This window comes from Dermacentor albipictus, chromosome 2, assembly GCF_038994185.2.
Source record: "Dermacentor albipictus isolate Rhodes 1998 colony chromosome 2, USDA_Dalb.pri_finalv2, whole genome shotgun sequence".
NCBI classification, from domain to species: domain Eukaryota; kingdom Metazoa; phylum Arthropoda; class Arachnida; order Ixodida; family Ixodidae; genus Dermacentor; species Dermacentor albipictus.
In genome coordinates this window covers 210671879-210692748 of record NC_091822.1, presented here as the reverse complement: position 1 = coordinate 210692748, position 20870 = coordinate 210671879, and the positions used below count along the sequence as shown (strand labels likewise).

Below are 20870 nucleotides of genomic sequence, written 5' to 3'. Positions count from 1 at the left end.
TGGGTTAGCTGGAAAGAGCAGCACCTACCTTGAGGCCGCTACGCGGAAAAAGCAGGAGCCGAGGGGACAATGCCCCTAGTCGAGTCCGAATCACGCGAAAAATGACAAAGGGAAGCAGGGAGAGGTAGGAGAGAGTGAAAGGGTGATTATTGCAGGCGATTCAAACCTGGCTGGGTGCTCAAAAGCAGTTGTGGAGAGGGTGAAAGGCGACAAAAGAGTGGCGGTAGGGACATTTCCAGGGCGCACACTGGGTTCTGTCATGGAGCGAGCAAAAGAAAAGCTCGCGGAAAATGCCCACGTGCACAACCCCGTCATAGTAGCAGGTGGGCTAAATGACGTCCTAAACAGGAAGGGGCCAGGACTAGCCCAGCGCTTGGCGAAGGGGGTGGACGACTTGCGTGAGCTATCCCCTCAGGTGCAGATCGTGGTGTGCACGGTGCCGGAGGTGCCTGTGCGTGACAGTCACGTACAAAGAGCCGTAGTGGCTGCTAATGAGGCAATATGGAAAATGAGCCGAGAGAAAGGCTTCGAGGTTGTCGAAGTAAACAGGAAAGTGAGAAGTTGCGGTGGTTTTAAAAGAGACGGGATCCACTTCAATTACAGGTTAGCACGAGAAGTGGGCTGGCGACTTGGTGGTCGCGCTGTTGCTTTTTTAGGGGGCCCGCGGGCGCTCAGGAGGTCAGAGTAGATAGTAATGAAGAAGGTCCCCTAGGGGAACATCAGAAGAGCATCGCCGTCGATAATAGAAAAAGGAGGAAAACAAGAAAAAGAGCTCGCCATGCAATAGGTTACATAAACATGCAGGGCGGCAGAAGAAAGGAAAAGTGGGCAGAGATTGAGGAGCAGTTACACAGAGAACAAATAGGGGTGTATGCGGTTACAGAAACGCACCTTAGAGACTCAGAAGAGCCACTAGTTACCTAAGCCACACAAGGCCTAGGTAACGATTGTATACAGCTTTTGAGAGAGATTTACCAAGAAAATACCGTTTGTGTTGAATGGGAAGAGATGAGGAGCGAGGAGAAAGTTCATATCAACAAGGGACTGAGGCAGGGGTGCCCTTTATCCCCGCTGTTGTTTATGATGTACATGGTGAGGATGGAGAGGGCGCTAGAAGGAAGTAATATCGGGTTTAATCTCTCATACAAACACGCGGGTACAGTAATACAGCAGCAACTCCCGGGTTTATTTTATGCGGATGACATTGTGTTGCTAGCTAACAAGCAAAGTGATTTGCAACGTCTGGCGAATATCTGTGGACAGGAAGGCAACGATTTAGGCTTGAAGTTTATTGTTAGAAAATGAGGTGTTTTGGTATTCAATGAAAACAGTGAACAGACAGTGGAGATACGGGGCGAAGAAATACCTCGGGTAACAGAATATAAATACCTTGGTATATGGATAAACGAAGGCAATGTATATATGGAAACACAGGAAAAAAACATAACAGTAAAGGGGAAGATAAATGCAGCCATAATGAAGCACAGAGCGCTATGGGGATACAATAGGTACGAGGTCCTCCGAGGTATGTGGAAAGGATAATGGTTCCAGGACTTACTTTTGGAAATGCGGTTGTTTGCTATAAATCAGGGGTACAATCAGGACTCGACGGGAACCAAAGGTCAGTGGGTCGCCTCGCATTGGGCGCTCACGGGAAGACTACACATGAAGCTGTGCAGGGTGATATGTGCTGGACTAGTTTTGAAGTGAGGGAAGCTTGCAGTAAAATTGAGTATGAAGAACGGCTGAGGAATATGGAAGAAAGTAAATGTGCTGGGAGAGTGTTCAGGTATCTGTACAGGAAAAACATTGATTCACAGTGGAGGAAAAGAACTAGGAAGCTTACCAGCAAGTATGCGGCTTGTAGGGTGAACAACACAACAACAAAGGTCAAGCGGAAAGTGAGAGAAGCTGAATTAATCTCATGGGTGGAGGCAATGGAAAAGAAACTTGCCATGAGTAACTACTTAAGAGGAAAAAACGAAAACAGGAAAGAAACCATTTATGATAACTCAAAGGGAAGCTCATTACTTTTCGAAGCGAGATCAGGATGCCTTAGAACGCGCACCTATAAAGCGAGATATAAGAAGAAGAAGCATGTGCTTGCTGTGGTAAAGCTAGGGAAACTACGGAGCATGTTTTATTAGAATGTGAAGACGTCTACCCAGCGGTAGATTTAGGCACCACTGGCCTCCTTGAAGCCCTTGGGTTCAGAGGGAGCAGTGGTAAAGCAAACATGTCCGCAGTAGACATTAGTAAGAGGCGACTGGAGGATTGGTGGAAGAAAAGTAGGGAAACGACAAAAGACGGATACTTACAAAAGCACAGTTCGCAATAGGGGATCAGAAAGTTTGGGAGGGGTAGTTCATAGTGCTTTTTTTTCTTTTTTCATTGTTTAACTTAGGTAGAATATTAGGCAGCATAGTAGCAAGAGCTTGGTGGCGCAACCTACCGCCCCGTTCCAAAGGGGACGCTCATAACATCCATCCATCCTGGATTTAGGCACCAGGGGTCGATTTAGCCACCACTGGCCTCCTTGAAGCCCTTGGGTTCAGCAAGAGCAGTGGAAAAGTAAACATGTCCGCAATAGGGATTAGTAAGAAGCGATTGGAGGATTGGTGGAAGAAAAGTTGGGAAACGACAAAAAACGGAGACGTACAAAAGCACAGTTCGCAATAGGGTATCAGAAAAATTGGTTGTGGGAGTTCATCGTGTTTTCTTTTTTAATGTTTACCCTAGGTAGGACATTAGGCAGTATATAGCAAGAGCTTGGCGGCGCAGCTCACCGCTCCGTTACAAAGGGGACGCTCATAAGATCCATCCATCCATTCATCGATGGAGGAAAAACGTAAATGGGCTGGGAACGTGTAAAAAACGTAAATGGCTGGGAAACATTGATTCACAGTGGAGAAAAAAAAAGCTAGGGAGCTTACCAGCAAGTATGCGACCTGTAGGGTGAGCAACACCGCGCCAAAGAACGTTATGCGGAAAGACAGAAAGGTTGAAATAATGAAAGAAAGCTGCCATAAATAATAAAGCACCTGCCACGTGTAATTAAGAAAAAAACAAAATCAGCAAGGAAAAGCGGGATCAGGATACCTTAGAACACGCACCTATAAAGCGAGACATAACGCGAGAGATAACGTGGAAGAAGCACGTGCTTGCTGCGGTAAAGCTAGACAAATGATGGAGCGTAGTTTGTTAAAATGTGAAGATATCTTCTCAGTGGTTGATTTAGGCACCAATGGGCCCCTTGAAGCCCTTGGGTTCAGCGAGAGTTGGGGGAAAGTAAACATGTCAGCAATAGAGATTAGTTAGAGTCGATTGGAAGATTCGTTGAAGAAAAGTGGGGAAACGACAAAAAACGGAGACGTACAAAAGCAAAGTTCACAATAGGGGGTCAGGAAATTTGGTTGTGGGAGTTCAGCGTGTTCTTTTTTCTTTTTTCCTGTTTTTTTACCTACGTAGGACATTAGGCACTTTAATAGCAAGAATTTGGTGGTGCAGCCCACCACCACATTCCAAAGGGGACGCTCATAACCTCCATCCATCCATCCATCCATCCGGTTAGGCCCCTGAATAGAACTAAAAGGCAGCGATATTCCTCCTCGCCCAGCCTCTGACACTGTGACACTAGTGTAAATGACACTTGTGAACAATGATGTACTGCTTTGTGTTTGTTAACGCCACGCAAACGCCAATGCGGGGGCCTGCGGCTTCGTAAAACTGTCCATGTGGCAGCTTTTTCTGCATGCCTCTCGCGTCATGTACTGATGTACTGAAGCAAATAAACATCATTGTCATTTTCTTATCGAAGACTTGTATTACTTTTTGCCGCATGACGGGTTGTTAATTCCATAAATTAGTTCATTAAAGAACAAGCGCAAGAGTCCGCTTTTATAGAGAGATGCGGTGTTTCCAGAGGTGCATTTTAGAAATTCTTTCAATGTACTTAATGTCGACGCTGGCTAGGTGGAGAAATGGCATGTTTCTGCAGAAATTGGTAATTTGTATTGGTTCAAAGATTGCCTCTGTTGTTAGTGCTATTTACCTTAGCAAGATAGACAGCTGCTTAGAGAAGGCCTTAGGAAATTGTGTTATTAAGGTATTTCGTTGCGGGTGATGATTACCTGATTTTCTGCAATAAGGACGAATTTGATTCCGCAGCTACCTCAGTAAGTAAGCAATTTAAACTTAATGGAGGAGGATTAAAGTTTACCACAAAATTTCCTCAGAGACGCGTAATACAGTTTCTAGATATTTCCTTGGTCTTCGAACAAAATCACGTGTGTTGGCAGTAGTCCCCTAGACCTCCGAAACCATTGTCAAACTTTCAATCCAAGCGTTCCAAAGTAGTTAAAGACGGAATCGCCATGTTGCACCTTAAGCCTTCTCTCACCATATCGTGCATGCCCAAAATGAGCGCCAGTTTTAATGCACAGGTCCGGCACCTATTACAAGCAGGTTATCCTGGTGTAGCAGGGGCCACTGTGGCTGAACCCCTAAAAAAGTCAATTTCGAGGGGGACGGACGTGATTACGGATAGCAGTAATAGCAAGGAAAGAGTAGTGGCTATACCTTACATTCATTCAGTATCGCAAAGGCTTAAAAGGTTGCAAGTAGATATGCTGTTAATGTTGTTTTTACCGCTCCCAATGAGTTAGGTCACATATGCGCTGCCGTGCAGAGAAAAAAGGAGCAGGTGAAAGGCAAAGAAGAACGGATATTTGTACAGTGAATCACATGAAGAACAAGGATTTTGGGGGGCACGCCACCGCACCGAGCACGGTCATGACGCCGACTTTGTATGCGCAGGCGCTGCTGCTATCGTCAATCACCTCGGCTGCCTTTCTTGGTGGAACCTGCCCTTCCTCATCTTTTACTCGCAACTGGAATGACATCGCCTGCCAACTTCCCCTGCCTTCGGACCAAGAAACCATTTCAGCCTCAAGCCCGCCACTTCTAACCCAAACCGTGCTTTCCGCCTGGCCACAGCGAGCAACTTCCGGCGTGGGAGACTCGCTACTTCTACTTAAGCAGCCTCCGTCTTGGGACCACTTGGGGCACGCCACCGCACCGAGCATGGTCATGACGCCGACTTTGTATGCGCAGGCGCTGCTGCTATCGTCAATCACCTCGGTCGCCTTTCTTGGTGGAACCTGCCCTTCCTCATCTTTTACTCGCAACTGGAATGACATCGCCTGCCAACTTCCCCTGCCTTCGGACCAAGAAACCATTCCAGCCTCAAGCCCGCCACTTCTAACCCAAACCGTGCTTTCCGCCTGGCCACAGCGAGCAACTTCCGGCGTGGGAGACTCGCTACTTCTACATAAGCAGCCTTCGTCTTGGTATCACTTGGGGCACGCCACCGCACCGAGCACGGTCATGACGCCGACTTTGTTTGCGCAGGTTAGTTACCTACCTAGTGCAAGATGTGTACGTTCTAGTGACCGAATGTTTATTGCGGTGTCGTGCCCCTTTGACACATTTGATGCCAATCGGAAAGTTTTGTGCCACTTGCTATGTTCATTATGTGCGAATGCTCACCTCACTTTCCTTTTACTAGCCCTTTCTGGGGACATTGAGCTTAACCCCGGTCCTGTTAATGACATTCCCACTGCGGCATCCCTTGCATCCATTGCTAACGTACTATCCCGTTTAGAAACCTCTCAGAACACCGTTCTGTCTGAGCTCGCTCTAATTCGTGCTACACAGGCCACCATTGAAAACCAGGTCGGCCGTCTATCCACCCGTGTCGACGCCCTTGAGAAAATTGTAGACGCTCATAAGTCAAGTCACTCGATACCTGCATCTAGTGACAATCCTGAAATAATTAAATTGACTTCTCAAATAAACGACCTCGTACAGAAATGCGATGACTCTGAAAACCGCCTTCGCCGGGACAACCTACTTTTTTTCGGTGTTGAGGATGCGCATGATGAAACTTGGGAGCAATCCGATTCTCGCGTTATTTCACTGTGAGCAGATAAACTTCTAATTTCCATAACCAAAAATGACATAGAACGCGTACACAGCCTTTGCCGTTTCCAGGCCGGTAAACACCGACCAATTGTAGTAAAACTGGCGAGGTACAAAGATAAGTGTAGCATTCTGTCTGCCGGACCAAAGCTTAAAGGTACGCCAATTTCTGTCCGGGAAGATTTTTCATCGCGCGTCCGGCTTGCAAAGAAAAAAGGTGTACGCCTATGCGAAACAAAACAACGCCTCTACTTTCAAGTTACGCTTCGATAAACTTCAGATGAATGATGGGCAGTTTTTTTATGACGTGCAATCAGACTCAGTTTTACAAGTTAAATCCTAGCCATCACTTCAGGCTTGCCCAGCACTCTCCTTTCCCTCCCAGCCGCTACTAAACCCTGTTGAAACATCACGCAATCACATACTTTCTGTTATGCTGGCTAATGTTCGCAGTTACATGTCAAAAAAAGATACCATTGAAGCCCCTCTCAACGACAATAACACAGACATGGCTACTTTCACTGAGTCTTGGTTAACCCCTGACATAGATAGCACTGAGCTACTGCATGCAGATTCCCCCTACACTGTTTACAGACGCGATAGGAGGGAACGAAGGGGTGGTGGCGTTCTTGTCTTCACGAAAAACAGCATTCCTTGTTACCAGCTCCCGAACAGTTGTACTGACGAAATTCTTTGTGCGCAGATATCCATGCCGACATGCACATGCATTCTCATATCATGTTATCGCCTACCCGATTGTGACCCTTCCTTTATCGACGAACTTAACACTGCCATTTTAGATGCATCCTCTCAATTCCCGCGTGCTAACTATATTATTTGTGGTGATTTTAACTTTCCGGATATAAACTGGGACAATCTAACGGCATCATCCCGCCAGTCAAAAGATTTGCTTGATTTAGCCTTAAACTTCAACATTACGCAAACAGTAAATTTACCTACACGTGGCTCAAACACCCTTGACCTGGTCCTCACTTCACAACCCGAATACATTCAGTTTATAGCACGTGTCAATTGGCTGAGCGATCACAGTATTGTCCTTTTCTATTTGGAAATCCCAGTTCCAGTCAAACAGCGTTCAATAAAACTAATTCTGGACTACAACAAAGCTGACTTTTCCATAATTAACAATGAACTGAATATTTTTTTTTGAATACCTCAAGGAAACTGCCTTCAGAAGGTCTGTTGATGCAAACTGGCTGTTGTACAAGCATAAGCTACTCAGCTTAATCAATAATCACGTACCCCTTGTGTGCATTCGTGGTGTCATGGGAAAGCCTTGGTTCACAAACCAACTAAAGAAACTAGCACAGAAGAAAAAGCGCCTTTTCAGAGTGGCAAAAAAATGTGGTTCTGCCCCTAAATGGAAGAAGTATTTCACCTGCCTGCGCGAGTACAACAGCCTTCTGAAGTTTTCTAAGAAAAAATTTTATCACCAAGATCTTCTCAATATCATCCGTGTAAACCCGAAAAAATTTTGGAAAATACTCGCACCAAGTAGAAATCAGTCGCATAACATTACCATAACTAATCCTAATGGGTCCCAAGTTCCAGTTGAAAAGCGTTCTGACGTCTTCAAATCATACTTCTCTTCCGTCTTCACTAGTGAATCTTCCATCAACATTCCTGTTTTACCAAGATTTTGCGGCACTGAAATGCTTCCCATTGATGTAACTGTTGAAGGTATCGCAAGCCTAACCAATAAACTTAAGATATCTAGCTCCCCCGGACCTGACAACATACCGGTGAAGATACTAGAAGGCACTAACGTCATTTCTAGCCAAATATTACAAATCATTTTTCCCAGTCTATAAGCGAGGGTACTATTCCCAAAGACTGGAAACTAAGCAATGTAACCCCCGTTTTTAAATCTGGTAAGCGCTCCGACCCATCCAACTATCGCCCGATCTCACTTACATGTATTGCCTGTAAACTTTTGGAACACGTCATTTATTCCCAAATAGCGTCCCACCTCGACAGAAATTCTTTTTTCTTTAGCAAACAACATGGCTTTCGTCCAGGCTTATCATACGAAACACAACTTTTTGAATTCACCACAGATCTCCACCTAAACTTATATTCTTCATTCTTCATTCTTCATTTCAGACTGACGTTATTTACTTAGATTTTTCAAAGGCTTTCGATCGCGTCCCTCATCACCGACCAGTGTCTAAACTTTCATGCCTTCACCTCGACCCACTAATCCTATCATGGATCATTTGCTTCCTGACAGATCGCCTCCAGTTCACCTGTGTTGCCGGTCGCTGTTCAGACACTACCAAAGTAATATCCGGTGTACCACAGGGATCCTTCCTCGGCCCACTCCTTTTTGTAATATACATTAACGACCTCCCAACTGACATATCATCCACAATACGCCTATTCGCCGTGTGTTATTTACCGTCGTGTCACTACCAACACTGACCAATCCATTCTGCAAAATGACCTAAATTCTATTGACAAGTAGTGCTCACGCTGGATTATGGAACTAAATGTCTCATCTAAATTTCTATACTCTTTGGGCTCTGCGAACTTATCTGAGGTCGACAGCTACCGCTACCTTGGCGTTATCATCACTAACAAACTAAATTGGTCGAACCACATTCAGAAAATAACAGCGGCTGCTTCAAGATCCCTTAACTAAATTAAAACATCCCTATCCTTGTCTCCTCCGTCGATTCGTAAACTAGCATATGAAATTTTCATCCGTACCAAATTAGAATACGCGTCTACAATTTGGAATCCACATCAAAAGTACTTGATTGACACTTTAGAAGCTACACAAAATCGTGCCTCCCGCTTTATCTTATCGAATTATGACAACACTATCAGCGTTACTAGCTTAAAGTTATCTATTGGTCTACCCCTTTTAGCATCAAGACGCATAATTTCACGACTCTGCCTATTCCATAAATTGTACTATAACTTTCCTGACCTTCGTTCCTCACTTTTATTTCCACCCATTCGCTCATCACATCGTCTATTCAATTCTTTATGTGTCCAACGCCTCCATGGTTCTAGAAACGCTTTTAACAAATCCTTCCTTCCCTCTGCTATAGAACAATGGAACTCGCTCCCGGAATCCATTGTTGTAGAGCGAAATAGCAGAAGCTTGATGTGGGTGAGTTGGTTATGCATACTTGATGAAATGAGCGCTGCGAAGACGCGGACGAAAGAACACATGTACGACAGACATGAGAGCGAAACCCTTCGAAATTTCGAGAGTTACTAACCACCCATATTTGCAACTAATTATGCAAAAACCTGTTCTTTTATAGTGTCTTTTCAGTTGTTGCCTTTTTTGCTTTGTACATGAATATTCATTCGATGTTTGTATTATTGTTTTGCCTCCCCCTTATGTAATACCCCACATGGGGCCCTTAAAGGAATAATAAATGATGATGATGATGATTTTACTGACTGTCGTATGCGTGTGGTATATAAGGTTCCCTTTAGCTGTGACCATTTCTACGTAGGGCAAACGGGCCGGTGTATCAATCACAGGCCAATGGAACATAACTGGTCGTTAACTGGTGGATCGCCTTCTAATCATTCCTTACATTGCCAAGAGTGTAACTGCACGCCTGAGTTAAATGAATGCGCGATATTGTACAGCCATAAGAACGAAGATACGCGTTTTATGGTAGAGGCATGACACATCTATAATGGTGGAAGTGCGTGCGTGAGTCAGCCTTCTATTACTTTACGTAAGGAAGAGATTAAGTGCCTTAACAGCTATCTCTCACGTAGGCCGGCACGTGTACTCGATTAACATGTGGTGCTACCATTCCAGAGCATCTACACATGCTCTGGAATGTGTCTTCTTTCTTTTTTTTCGCCTTAATGCTTCCTCCAGTTGATAGTCGGCGTTCGTGTTGTCACTTCTTCGTGTTCCCGTCTGCATGCCTTACCCTTTTTCGCATTATGAATCCTTACAATCTATCTCAGCTTTCTGTCGTTCTAAGCAAAATGGCATAGTTTGGGTACCTGCACAAGTGACTGCACGACCGTGGGAACAAGCAGACGAAGCGGAAGTACATCTCTCTTGCTTTGGTGCGAAGTAAAACAGAAACACGCAGACATTCCGTTTGTGTATTTTATTACTTTTCTAAACGTCAATTCGACAATTCATGCACCAGATCACACAAATAACAGATGGTGCCTTGAATAATTCTTGAAGTCATGTGTCACTACGAGCGACGTCACATTGCGGACCTGAGTATAGTGTTGCGCTCTCCAGGGGCAGCGTACCTCACCGTTGCCGACCAGTTACTACGACGCCTATTTTTCGAAGCTCGACCGACGTTACTATTGGGTAGCGTGGCGTTGTCAGCGGGCTGCAGGCATCCGGTAGACCATATCGACCAGGCGAGGACGAGACGATTTCTAGTGAGAAACTTGCACGGTTTATTCAATGGTTGGTGAAAGATGAGAAGACAATGAAGTGAAAAAGTACGTTGCGGGGCCCTTTGAGCTACTAAAGCCTACTAAAGTCTACTAAAGTCGTAGGCGGGACCATGCTCACGTCAACGTCACGTGACATGCGCTGAGTCCCACGGTGCTTGGCGATGGAACCCACTCTACACGATGACCTTTCACGAGCCCGCCACCATAGGTGGCAACCAGCAGTTCCGGGATCATAGGTGCTTATCCTTTCTTCTAGGCGACCTTGGTTCGCGGAAGTTCTCTGTAGAGCTTTACAGTTCGTGGAAAGGGCGTCTGGTTGGGGATAGGCAGCTGATCCATTGTCCCAGTTGGCGTCTTCACAAGCGTGCTTCTGGTTGGTGGCACTGAGCAGGTGCCGTTTAAGTCCTCGTCGTGGATTTGCAGCAGGTTCCACTTTCGGTGGGGCTTTTCATCTAGACGACGTTGGTTCTCGGGAAGTGTTGACAGTTCATGGGAATCGTAGGCAGCTGATCACATCTCTTTCGCGCATCATTGGTTCGCGGAAAGGGTTTTCACGCACAGACAGAAAGAGGCCTGTGAACACTGCGGGGCGTCTGCCAGACCGGTAACCACTCGAGACAACCACAGCTAATTAGGAATCCATCCTTCGTTTCGATGAAGCATGGTGGTAGAGCATCCTTTTTACCCGTCGTGTTACATGCCAACCGTAACAGTAGGCGCAGGGACGCGAGTACGTCACCGTCCGGCTTGGTGCGCAGCGGCCACGAGAAGGGAATACGGCGTTCAGATTGAAATTTCCGACTTTTTTGCGGCGTGTAGCGAAGTATTATTTAGCAGGCACGACCATTATCGCGCATTGTATGTTCTGCGCTTGTCAGATCAAAATGGCCAGACCTGGTGAGGTGCCGTTTAAGTCTACGTAATACTATGCTGTATAACAGCCGGCCCGGAATATGCACTTTACAGCTGTCAGCCCCATAGTTTTTCTTAGTGAACCACGAGTGAGTGAGTGAGTGAGTGAGTGAGTGAGTGAGTGAGTGAGTGAGTGAGTGAGTGAGTGAGTGAGTGAGTGAGTGAGTGAGTGGAGTGAGTGAGTGAGTGAGTGAGTGAGTGAGTGGAGTGAGTGAGTGAGTGAGTGAGTGAGTGAGTAAACTTTTATTTGGTCCAGCAAAGCGCGATAGAACGCGCACCCGGCTTATCCCACGACGGGACTGACAGATCTTGTCTGCCGGCCGGATCGCAGGCGCGCTGGACGGCCAGGATTTGGTCCTCAAAGACGGGACTTCGCAGGAGCGTGTCCCACTCTTCCTTGGTGAACTTCGGGCCCAGCGACCCGCATTCCCAGAGCATATGAGGCAACGTAGCTACCTCACCACAGGCCACGCAAGAACAATTCGGATAAATCTCGGGATATATGCTATTAAGGGACGCCGGATTTGGGAACGAGTTCGTTTGCACAAGTCTTAGTGTGACCGCCTGCGGCCTGCTTAGCTTGCAGTGAGGCGGGGGGAAAACCCTTCTCTCTAAGTAAAAGAATTTAGTGATTTCGTTGTGTGTGAGAGGAGCGTCTCTGTGTCCGGGGAGAGAGTCGCCCGATCCAACGACAGTGCGGTCGGTAAAGCCACGCGCAGCCTCGTGGGCAGACTCGTTGAGGTTCAGAGGAACCCCCTCAATCGCCCCGACGTGTGCAGGGAACCAAAGGATCAAGTGCATGGAGGTGTTGCCATGTTTGGCGGCTTTCAGAATTTCAACTACCTGCCGGGCTACCCGACCTTTCTGGAATGCCCTGATGGCGGCTTTTGAATCGCTATACACCCTGTCTCTCCGACCGTCTTGCATGGCGAGTGCAATGGCCACTTGCTCGGCCACCTCTGGGTTCGTCGTCCGGACGGAAACACAGTTGATGAGTTCGCCCAGCGTGTCAACGTCGGAAACCGCAAAACAAGTAGCCGGTCGCAGATAGTGCCGAAAGCAGAACAAGAAGGTGAGAGCTTAGCGCTGGAATGACGTATAGATATGGCAGCCATGACTTCCCGCCATCCTCCCAGTGCCGACATTGCTAAAAACACAGCCTTGGAGATTGTCTACGTATCTCTGTAACAGCAATGAGCTTTGAGTTTTCATAAACCGGCGTTCCAGAATTTTGTCAGTGTTGGCGTGTCCTCGGGACTTTGAAGTCTTTAATTATATAAAAATAGCCCAAATATAGCCATGTAGCTAACTCGGAACTTTCGGCGCCAACCTGCATGACTCAATCTGGCAGCCCAGGTGGTGAGTGCGCCGAGAGGAGGAGAAACATTTATTAAAAGAAAGGACAAGCAGGTGTCTTTCTGCTTGTGCGGGAGGCGCCCTTAGTCCAGGGCTCCTGCGGCTCTTGCTGTCTCCCGGACCCGCCGTACCAGTGGCTGCTGGTTACGAGGGTCCGAACTAGTCAGCACGGCCTCCCACTGCTCGGGTGTGGGGTTGTGTATTTGCGGGGCCGCCTTCACATCGGGGCACGCCCATGTGGTGTGATATAGGGAGACGTAATCATTACAAAGGGGACATTTGTATGAATATAGTGTAGGGTGTATTGCGTCTAGTCTGCTTAAATGGGCGTATGTGTTGGTTTGTAGTTGTCGCCATGTTACGGCGTCTTCACGTGAGAGGGTCTTGTGTGGAGGTGGGTATTGTCTGTTCAATCTGTGGTGTTGTAGTATGGCGTTGTATCGTAAAGGTACGGGCTCCATGGATGCGGCCGTATCCCTCTCTTGTGGCGCCCGGGAGGCATGAGCTCGGGCTACAGCGTGCGCACGCTGATTTCCACGGGGGGACTCGTGTCCTGGAGTCCACACTGTTTCAACGTCCGGGAATTGGGAGGCTTGTTTGAGGAGTCGGTGGGCGATTGAAGATATTCTGCCTCTCGCGTAGCTACGGCAAGCTGCCTGGGAATCAGTAATAATTGTGACGTACTCGTTGGTCGGACTAGAGGTGATGGCCAAGGCGATGGCTGTCTCCTCCGCTACGAGGGCGCTGGCAGTGTGGACCGTCATCGAAACCACCTCTTGTAGGTTATAGTCGACAACGCTGGCCGTCATGACTGCTTTTTGGGGGTACTGTGCGGCATCTGTGTATAGTGTGGTGGGCAGACTGCCATATTTTGTCTGTAGAGTCTTTGCGCGAGCTTGGCGACGATCGGCATGATGTTCCGGGTGCATGCTCCTGGGGATAGGGGCTACCTTGATGTGCTCCCGGAAGTTGGGGGACAGATGATTTGCTGGTTCGTGGCCTTTGCAGTGTGTTGGGTAGCCTAGGCGCGCTATAGGACTGTTCTTCCTGTTGGTGTGAGGGCTACTCATTCTCGTAGGCTTGTGAGGTGGGCGCCTATAATTTCTCTTATAGTATTATGGACTCCTAGAGCTTTAAGCTTGAGTGTCACTGTTCCCGGTGGTAGGCCGAGCGCTTGCTTGTAGGCTTTCCGGAGAAGTACGTCCAATTGATCTAGCTCTTTGGGAGTGAGGGGCAAGTACGGGCAGCGTAGGCAATGCGGCTGATTATCAGGGCCCGGGCGATCTGTATTATGTCGTCTTCTTTCAGTCCGTATTGTTTGGTGGTGATACGGCTGACCCTTCGCATGATTTGGAAGGCGATCTGCTTGAGAAGTTGGATGGTGTATGCGCCTCCGCCGTCCTGTTGTATGTGGAGTCCGAGAATGCGGACGTGGTTTACTGCGGGTATTTCTTTGTCGTCGAGGGTGAGTGTGATGTGGGGAAGTTCATTGAGTTTTCTTTGTGATTTCTGTCTTACGACTAATAGTCGTAAGACAGAACGTAAGACGCCGAGACGATAGCCTGAAACTCAACGAAACCGAAGCTCGTACCTAGAAAAACGACGGGAACGAGATAAAAGACTCATAAAATCGCGCTGAACACGAGTTTAAACTTGGGAGAACGACCACAATTGTGGTCGTTCTCCAGCTTAAGCTTCGCTGTTTTGACAGCTTTCAGTGCGTAGAAGTGACTTTATTTTCCTTTTCTGGTTTGATATCGTGTACACTGTGGAACGCTGTAGTGTTGCCTTTCTTCTCTTGCATCCGCGTTTCGACATGCAATGCCTTTTTCTTGGAGAAATTTGAAGTATCGCGCGCATACACACACAAAAAAGTAATGATTCTAATCATTTTGTTCGGTGAGAAGCTCCGTGTTGTCAGAAATAGGGGCAGCGAAAGACCACTTACGTGCTCCTTGTATACCTCCAGGTACGAGGCCTGCACGATGTACTCGACACCTCTGCGTTGCGTGATCTCCCCGAAGAGGTAACCGAACGCCAGCTGCATAATACCCGGCACGCTGGCTCCGCCTTCAGATGCCTCCTGCGAGTAACACCGCCTCCAGTGATGCATCGGTGCTGTGTGAGACGTCACAGAAGATATGTGTTGTGCAAAGATCATAGGCGCATCTACAGGAGAGGGGGGGGGGGGGGGGCAAGGGAGCAGTTATCCCCCCATACTGTCAAATGTAGGTGGGGGAATTGTGTCATTTACCCCCCCCCCCCTACCCACCTTTTTGAAAGCGGGCGCTGGCACCTTCTGCTGCACATTGGAACGTCCATCAAAACGACAGCTGAAGCTAAATTTCCTTTCTCAATATAGAGTGACCACATAAGTAATGCTTTACCACGCATATCCCTGCTTTGACAACCGAGGAATGCCGTCTCGGAGCGGACGACAGGCGGGTTTCGCCATACACGCACCCATAGCGAGGAACGCCTGGCGCTGGGCAGTTCCTGCCCTAACAAACTGTCAGCTTCCGCAATTTGCATCGTGACCAGTTTTATGGCACTGCTATATCCATGTTCTAAAACATAATCAGCTTGTTACACACAACCTGCAGGCGAGGACGCGGTCCGGATAAAGTATTACAATCATGGAATGGATATTTAGCGCCAGCGAACAAGGACAGAAAGGACACGACACCACAAGCGCATTGTGGTGTCGTCTCCTTTCTGTCCTTGTTCGATGACGCTAAATATGCTCTCCAAGTCAGTCTACCAATCTATCGAGCAATTGTCAATGCTGAAATTTATTTAAACAGCCACGCCCGACGACTCGCGTGCCTTACGGCAAGGAATTATTCGATTATCAAATGCTGGAACTATTTCATCTCCGTCCTGAGATGGCCTACATAGCGCTGCAATCTCCGTATATTATACTGAAACTATTGACAGTGCAAAACGGCGCGAAATACCCAAGAAAGATACATGGACAAGATGTTGTCCGCGTATCTTTCGTGTGTAGCTCGGCCGTTTCGCGCTGTCAAGTTTCAGTATTGAATATCAACGTGCTGTCCATTTTCAGTACCTTTTTGTCACTATCAAAATTATGGACAGCAGGCTATGGCTATAGACAGCAGGCTGGCGCATCTGATTGAGACCAAACAGGCCATATTACACAGATGGAAAACGCAGAGACTTAACAGAACGCTAAGGAAAAAAATTGCGCAATTAAACAGAGAAATTAAACAGAAACCCTCGTTAAGCAACAATGGGATGAGATCTGTAATTCGGCTGATGGTAGACTAAAACATGGAGGTAGCTGGAACCTCCTCAATCACTTGCTCAACGAGAATGAAACAAGGACAAGCAAGAGAACAGCTATAGCTATGTTGGTTCATCAGGAAAGCCAAAATAAAACACAGAAGGATATCATGGATAGTCTCGCAGCCAAATATGTCCCACTTAAACAACCAAACGAAGGAGACGAGAGCCCCGAATATACAGGAGGCATATGTGAAGAACTTGACCGGGACTTCACTGAGAGTGAAGTGAGGGTGGCTCTTCACAGTCTTAATAGTAGATCGGCGGCTGGACCTGACGGAATAACTAACAAGATATTAAGAAATATGGATGATGAATCAATTTCTTATCTAACTGAACATATCAATGAATGTTGGAGAAAAGGGGTATACTCATAGGAATGAAGGGTGGCCGATACTATCCTCATACCAAAGCCAGGCAAACAACTCACTCTGGACAACCTCCGTCCTATTTCCTTAACATCATGTCTAGGCAGAGCTATGGAACATGTTATCCTAAATCGACTCAATAAATACGTTGAGCAGAACGAAATCCTCCCATACAATTTGATCGGCTTTCATCCCGGGCTGTCAACTCAGGATGCTATGCTGCTGATCAAACACCAACTGATACAGGTCAGCCCAGCGCATACGAAAGCTCTTTTGGGATTGGATGTGGAAAAAGCTTTTGATCGTATGAAGCATAAGGCAATACTTGGCGTCGTCTCGGAGATGGGGTTAAGTAAGATACTTTTTAACATGATGAAGGACTTTTCTTAGAAATCGAACTGCACAACTCATGCTGGGTAAGCTTAAATCAGGGGGTCAGAATTTGGGAAATAGGGACACTCCACAAGGGGCTGTGCTCTCACCCATGCTGTTCAATTTAGCAATGTCCAAGATTGCAAGAAATCTGGAGAAAATTGAGGGTATACATTATGTGGTATATGCCGACGACATAACCATATGGAGTGCCAAGGGTAATGTAGGACAGACAGAGACCAGCTTACAGGAAAGTTTATATGTTGTAGAGAACACACTGAAAGACATGGGGTTGAAATGCGCGGCTGCCAAATAAGAACTCCTGGTCATTAAGCATCGCAGAAAAGCTATTAAACCAAGAGGTTACATTCTAGAAGATGAGCCAAGAGTGTGCTTATACACTCATGAAGGATCCGCAATCAGGCTAGTTGAAAAAATCAAGGTTCTTGAGTATCACACAGACGGAAACAATGCTAACTATAGAACAATACAACATATCTTGAATCTTGAATAAAACAGATGAAGTCATTAGGTTACTAAGGAGAATTACCAATAGACACAGAGGCTTAGGAGAAGACAGTGCTTTGAGGCTAATACACGCCTTTGCACTCTGTCACGTCACTTATGTGGCTGGATTATTCAAATGGAAGCAGGCAGAACTTAACGAACTTAATGTGATGCTCAGGAAGCTCGTTAAGGTAGCCCTAGGGATACCCAGAAACGCTGCAACCGAAAAACTCATGAGTCTAGGGGTGCACAACACAATGGAAGAAATCGCGGATGCCCAACAGCTAGCACAACACGAAAGATTGACAAAATCATGAGCTGGCAGGAACATATTACAGCAATAGGTGCAGGACTGAATGCATCAAGGAGCCCAATAGAGGCTGAATTAGAATTAAGGACTGACGCTAGGAACAAGATCAGAACCAACCCTCTGCCCAGAAACATGCATCCAGAATATAATGTCGAAAGGAGAAAGGCAAAAGCTAAAGCACTCTTGCAAGAAATAAGGCAGCAGACCCAACTGGCACCTATAGTTGATGCAGCATGGGTGAAAGGTAAAGAAGCATATACGGCCATTGTCTCAAATTATCAAGGGAAGGTGCAAGATGCTATCACTACTTTTACTAAAGACCCCATTGTGGCGGAACAAGTGGCAATCGCTCTAGCCATCAGGAGTAATATGTGGGCCTGCACTTACAGTGATTCGAAATCCGCTATAAAGTTTCTTGGGAAAGAGGTTAATTAAGTATATATAGATAAATGGATATCACAAGTTGTGTGAAGTACCCTACGAATGCTAATCTCACAGAGAACTTAGGGTTCTTCATTGGTGAAATTACTTAGTATGCATAATGCTGAATTTTGGTCATGCGTCATCTGTCGGCTGCACTGACAATTCGCTGCAGCGCGAGATGCGGATGTTGCGCCAAGCCGGTCGTGCCTATGCATTTCTGGCGAAATGAAAATGCATTGAGAATCTGATTGTGCTGGCTTGTACGAAGAAAATACTTCAGGGTGTTTGCTCTGTTCACTGTTGATGCATATGCCAGAGGTTCAGCGTATCTTTCTTTCTTTTTTGTTTGGGGGGGGGCGGGGCAGGGAGCAGCATTATTGTGGATAAACAAATCCTGTATTTTCGTCTCAAAATGCTGCTCTAATTCTTAAGCAGTAGAACAACGCAGATCCAATGCTATGCAGAACTCGGTGTAAGTGAAGATGTCATGAACCACCGAGGCAAAATTACATATTGGGAGAAATGTGGTGCAGATGCCAATGAAAAGTGGGCCTTTAACCCGCCATGATAAAAATAAAAAGTAGACGTTTTGTGCAGCTTTAGAGCAATGATTACACAAAACGTGATGTGCTCAAACTTGTAAAAGCTTGCCACAATGCCAAAGTAGGACGAGCGACATGCAGCATATTTTGGTATTGAACATGTCTTGTAACTGCTATTTTTATTGTAAGCCTCGCTGTTACGCCTTTCCCTCCCGCACTCCCTTTACGGAAACGTGGCACTGTCTGTCCATTGGTGTCACGATGGTGATGGTAACGGTAGCAGTAAGACAGCAAAGGGCCAATGCTTGCCCCTTGATTCCTGTGAGTTCAGTTGTAAAGAATATGACACATGCATACACCTGTGCTGCAAAATTTAACGCTTGTGGTGATTTTTCGGAGAACTAATCTGTGTTGGGACATTTCAAAGATGTGCGCCATTGTGGCCTAATAACTAGAACGTTGGTGAGGTTAAAGACTGGGTGTATTGGTATAGAAGCTTGAAGTTGAACCACATAACAATTCGACGGGACACACAGCGGAAACACACAGCGGAACGCTCTGCTGTGTGTTACTCTCCTTTGTGTGCGGTCAAATTGTTGCGCGATCAAACTTCAAATAGAGCATTGGGCTTCTTTGGTGCAGGACCGAGGAAGTGTAAGCTATTCGACAACATGCCAGTGCCTTGCCACGCAATTATGGAAGTCTGAAGGTTTGCAAACAATGTTTTGCTTTCAAATCCACCTGCTCATGTAATACAAGCACTAAAAGACATGTTTTTTGCCTCAATTGAACGCTCACAAAAAGAAGACACATAAAGACAACACAGGCCAACAAGCAGTTCTGTTGAAAAATACAAGCACTGATTGAAAGAACCTTCATACAAAAATAATGGTGAAATGAATGGCCTTTGAAAAGTGTAATTTGTATATTGATACATGTCTGCAAACGACAGGCGCAGACTGCATCAAACAAATTGTCTAAGTTAGCGGATGTAAATGGGTTTAAAATAAACATAAAGAAAAGTGCGTCTATACTATTTTCAAACAAAAGGAGGCGTGACACCAGTGCCAGATGTCACAATCAATTGAGAGGAACTATTTGTGAGCATTGAACAGAAATTCCCGCGAATAATTCTAGACTGAAAGCTTACCTTCATCGCCTAACTTGTACCGTGAGGCAAAATGTGTGAAGACGATGAACATTTCAAAAATTGTCTGCGCAACATGGCGTAGCGATAGAAAATGCCTCCTGAACTTGTACGAGAGCCTTCTCCGCTCTCACTTTGACTATGGTGCTACAATCTATCATTCTGCAAATCCAAGCGCGCTAAAAATCCTAGACCCTGTGCCCCATTTAGGTATCCGCCTAGCGACCGGTGCTTTCAGAATAAGCCCCGTAGAAAGCCTCTAAGTAGAATGAAATGAGTGGTCACTCCGTCTACAGAGGCCATATTCCACCTTCACAGATTATTTGAAAGTTAACTCGAATCCTGAACACCCTTGTTACACAACTGTAAACGATGTGTCCTGTGCCATACTTTTTAATAATGGTTCCACAGCAAGGGAGCCCGTCTCACTGCGTGTAAGGAATATCAGTGAAGAAATGTGTTTCTCACTTTTAGAACACCATCTAATGCTTCCGGCGAAGCGGCCACCGTCATGGCAGTGGCAGCTCGTGGAATGTGACACGTCGTTTGTTGTATTCAGTAAGCGTGCTTCTGAGATTAACATCTGAATGTACTTCCTTGAATTTCGGTGGAAATGCTGCTCTCCGGAGTTTTACACAGATGCATCAAAATCGCAAGGCGGCGTGTTTTATACCCCTGTCACACCGGCGCTCATGAACTTCGCTTAACTCCTTTGTCTTTACGTCAAGGGAGTTGCGCTCCGTGCCACACGGTCTTCCTTGCGCCAAGGAAGTTCAATGGAGATTTTGGCGAAGAAAGTTCGGCAATGACCATTACTGCTGGATGGAGTACTCTCGTTTCCAGATAGCTACAGCTGCGAAGAAAATCGCGCTAATAAGATCATCGCAACTGGCTCACTTACAAATTTTAGCATTATGATTTCTTTGACCTTCGTTTACACGCACGTAATGGTAGTTTTTAATTGATATGTAAGGACATAGTGCCTTTATCCTCTACACCAATGCTTCCCCATGCCGCATGGGGAAATGTCGTTCCGCCATTTCGTTTGTTTATCCATTCGTCACCCATCTGGACGCAGGTGAGCTCACCGCGAACACACGCACGATTACACAGCACAGAATCACAAATCGAAGCGCACCGGTCGAACAACGTGAGCCACGCACGAAAGCAAGAACGCAGTGTGGCCAGCATCCCTTTCAACTTCACTATACTTGAAAAAGAAG

General features: G+C 46.4%; 1 protein-coding gene across 10 annotated transcripts in view; it reads right to left on the bottom strand.

Moving 5' to 3' along the window:
* The window catches only part of LOC135896749 (kinesin-like protein KIF12), a 535077-nt gene that overhangs the window by 329236 nt on the left and 184971 nt on the right, over positions 1-20870 (bottom strand). For all 10 annotated transcript variants that reach the window (XM_065425246.1, XM_065425247.2, XM_065425245.1 and 7 more), the window contains exon 6: positions 14621-14755. In XM_065425246.1, coding sequence (XP_065281318.1) covers positions 14621-14755 — 135 coding nt within the window. The remainder of the gene's footprint in view (positions 1-14620; positions 14756-20870) is intronic.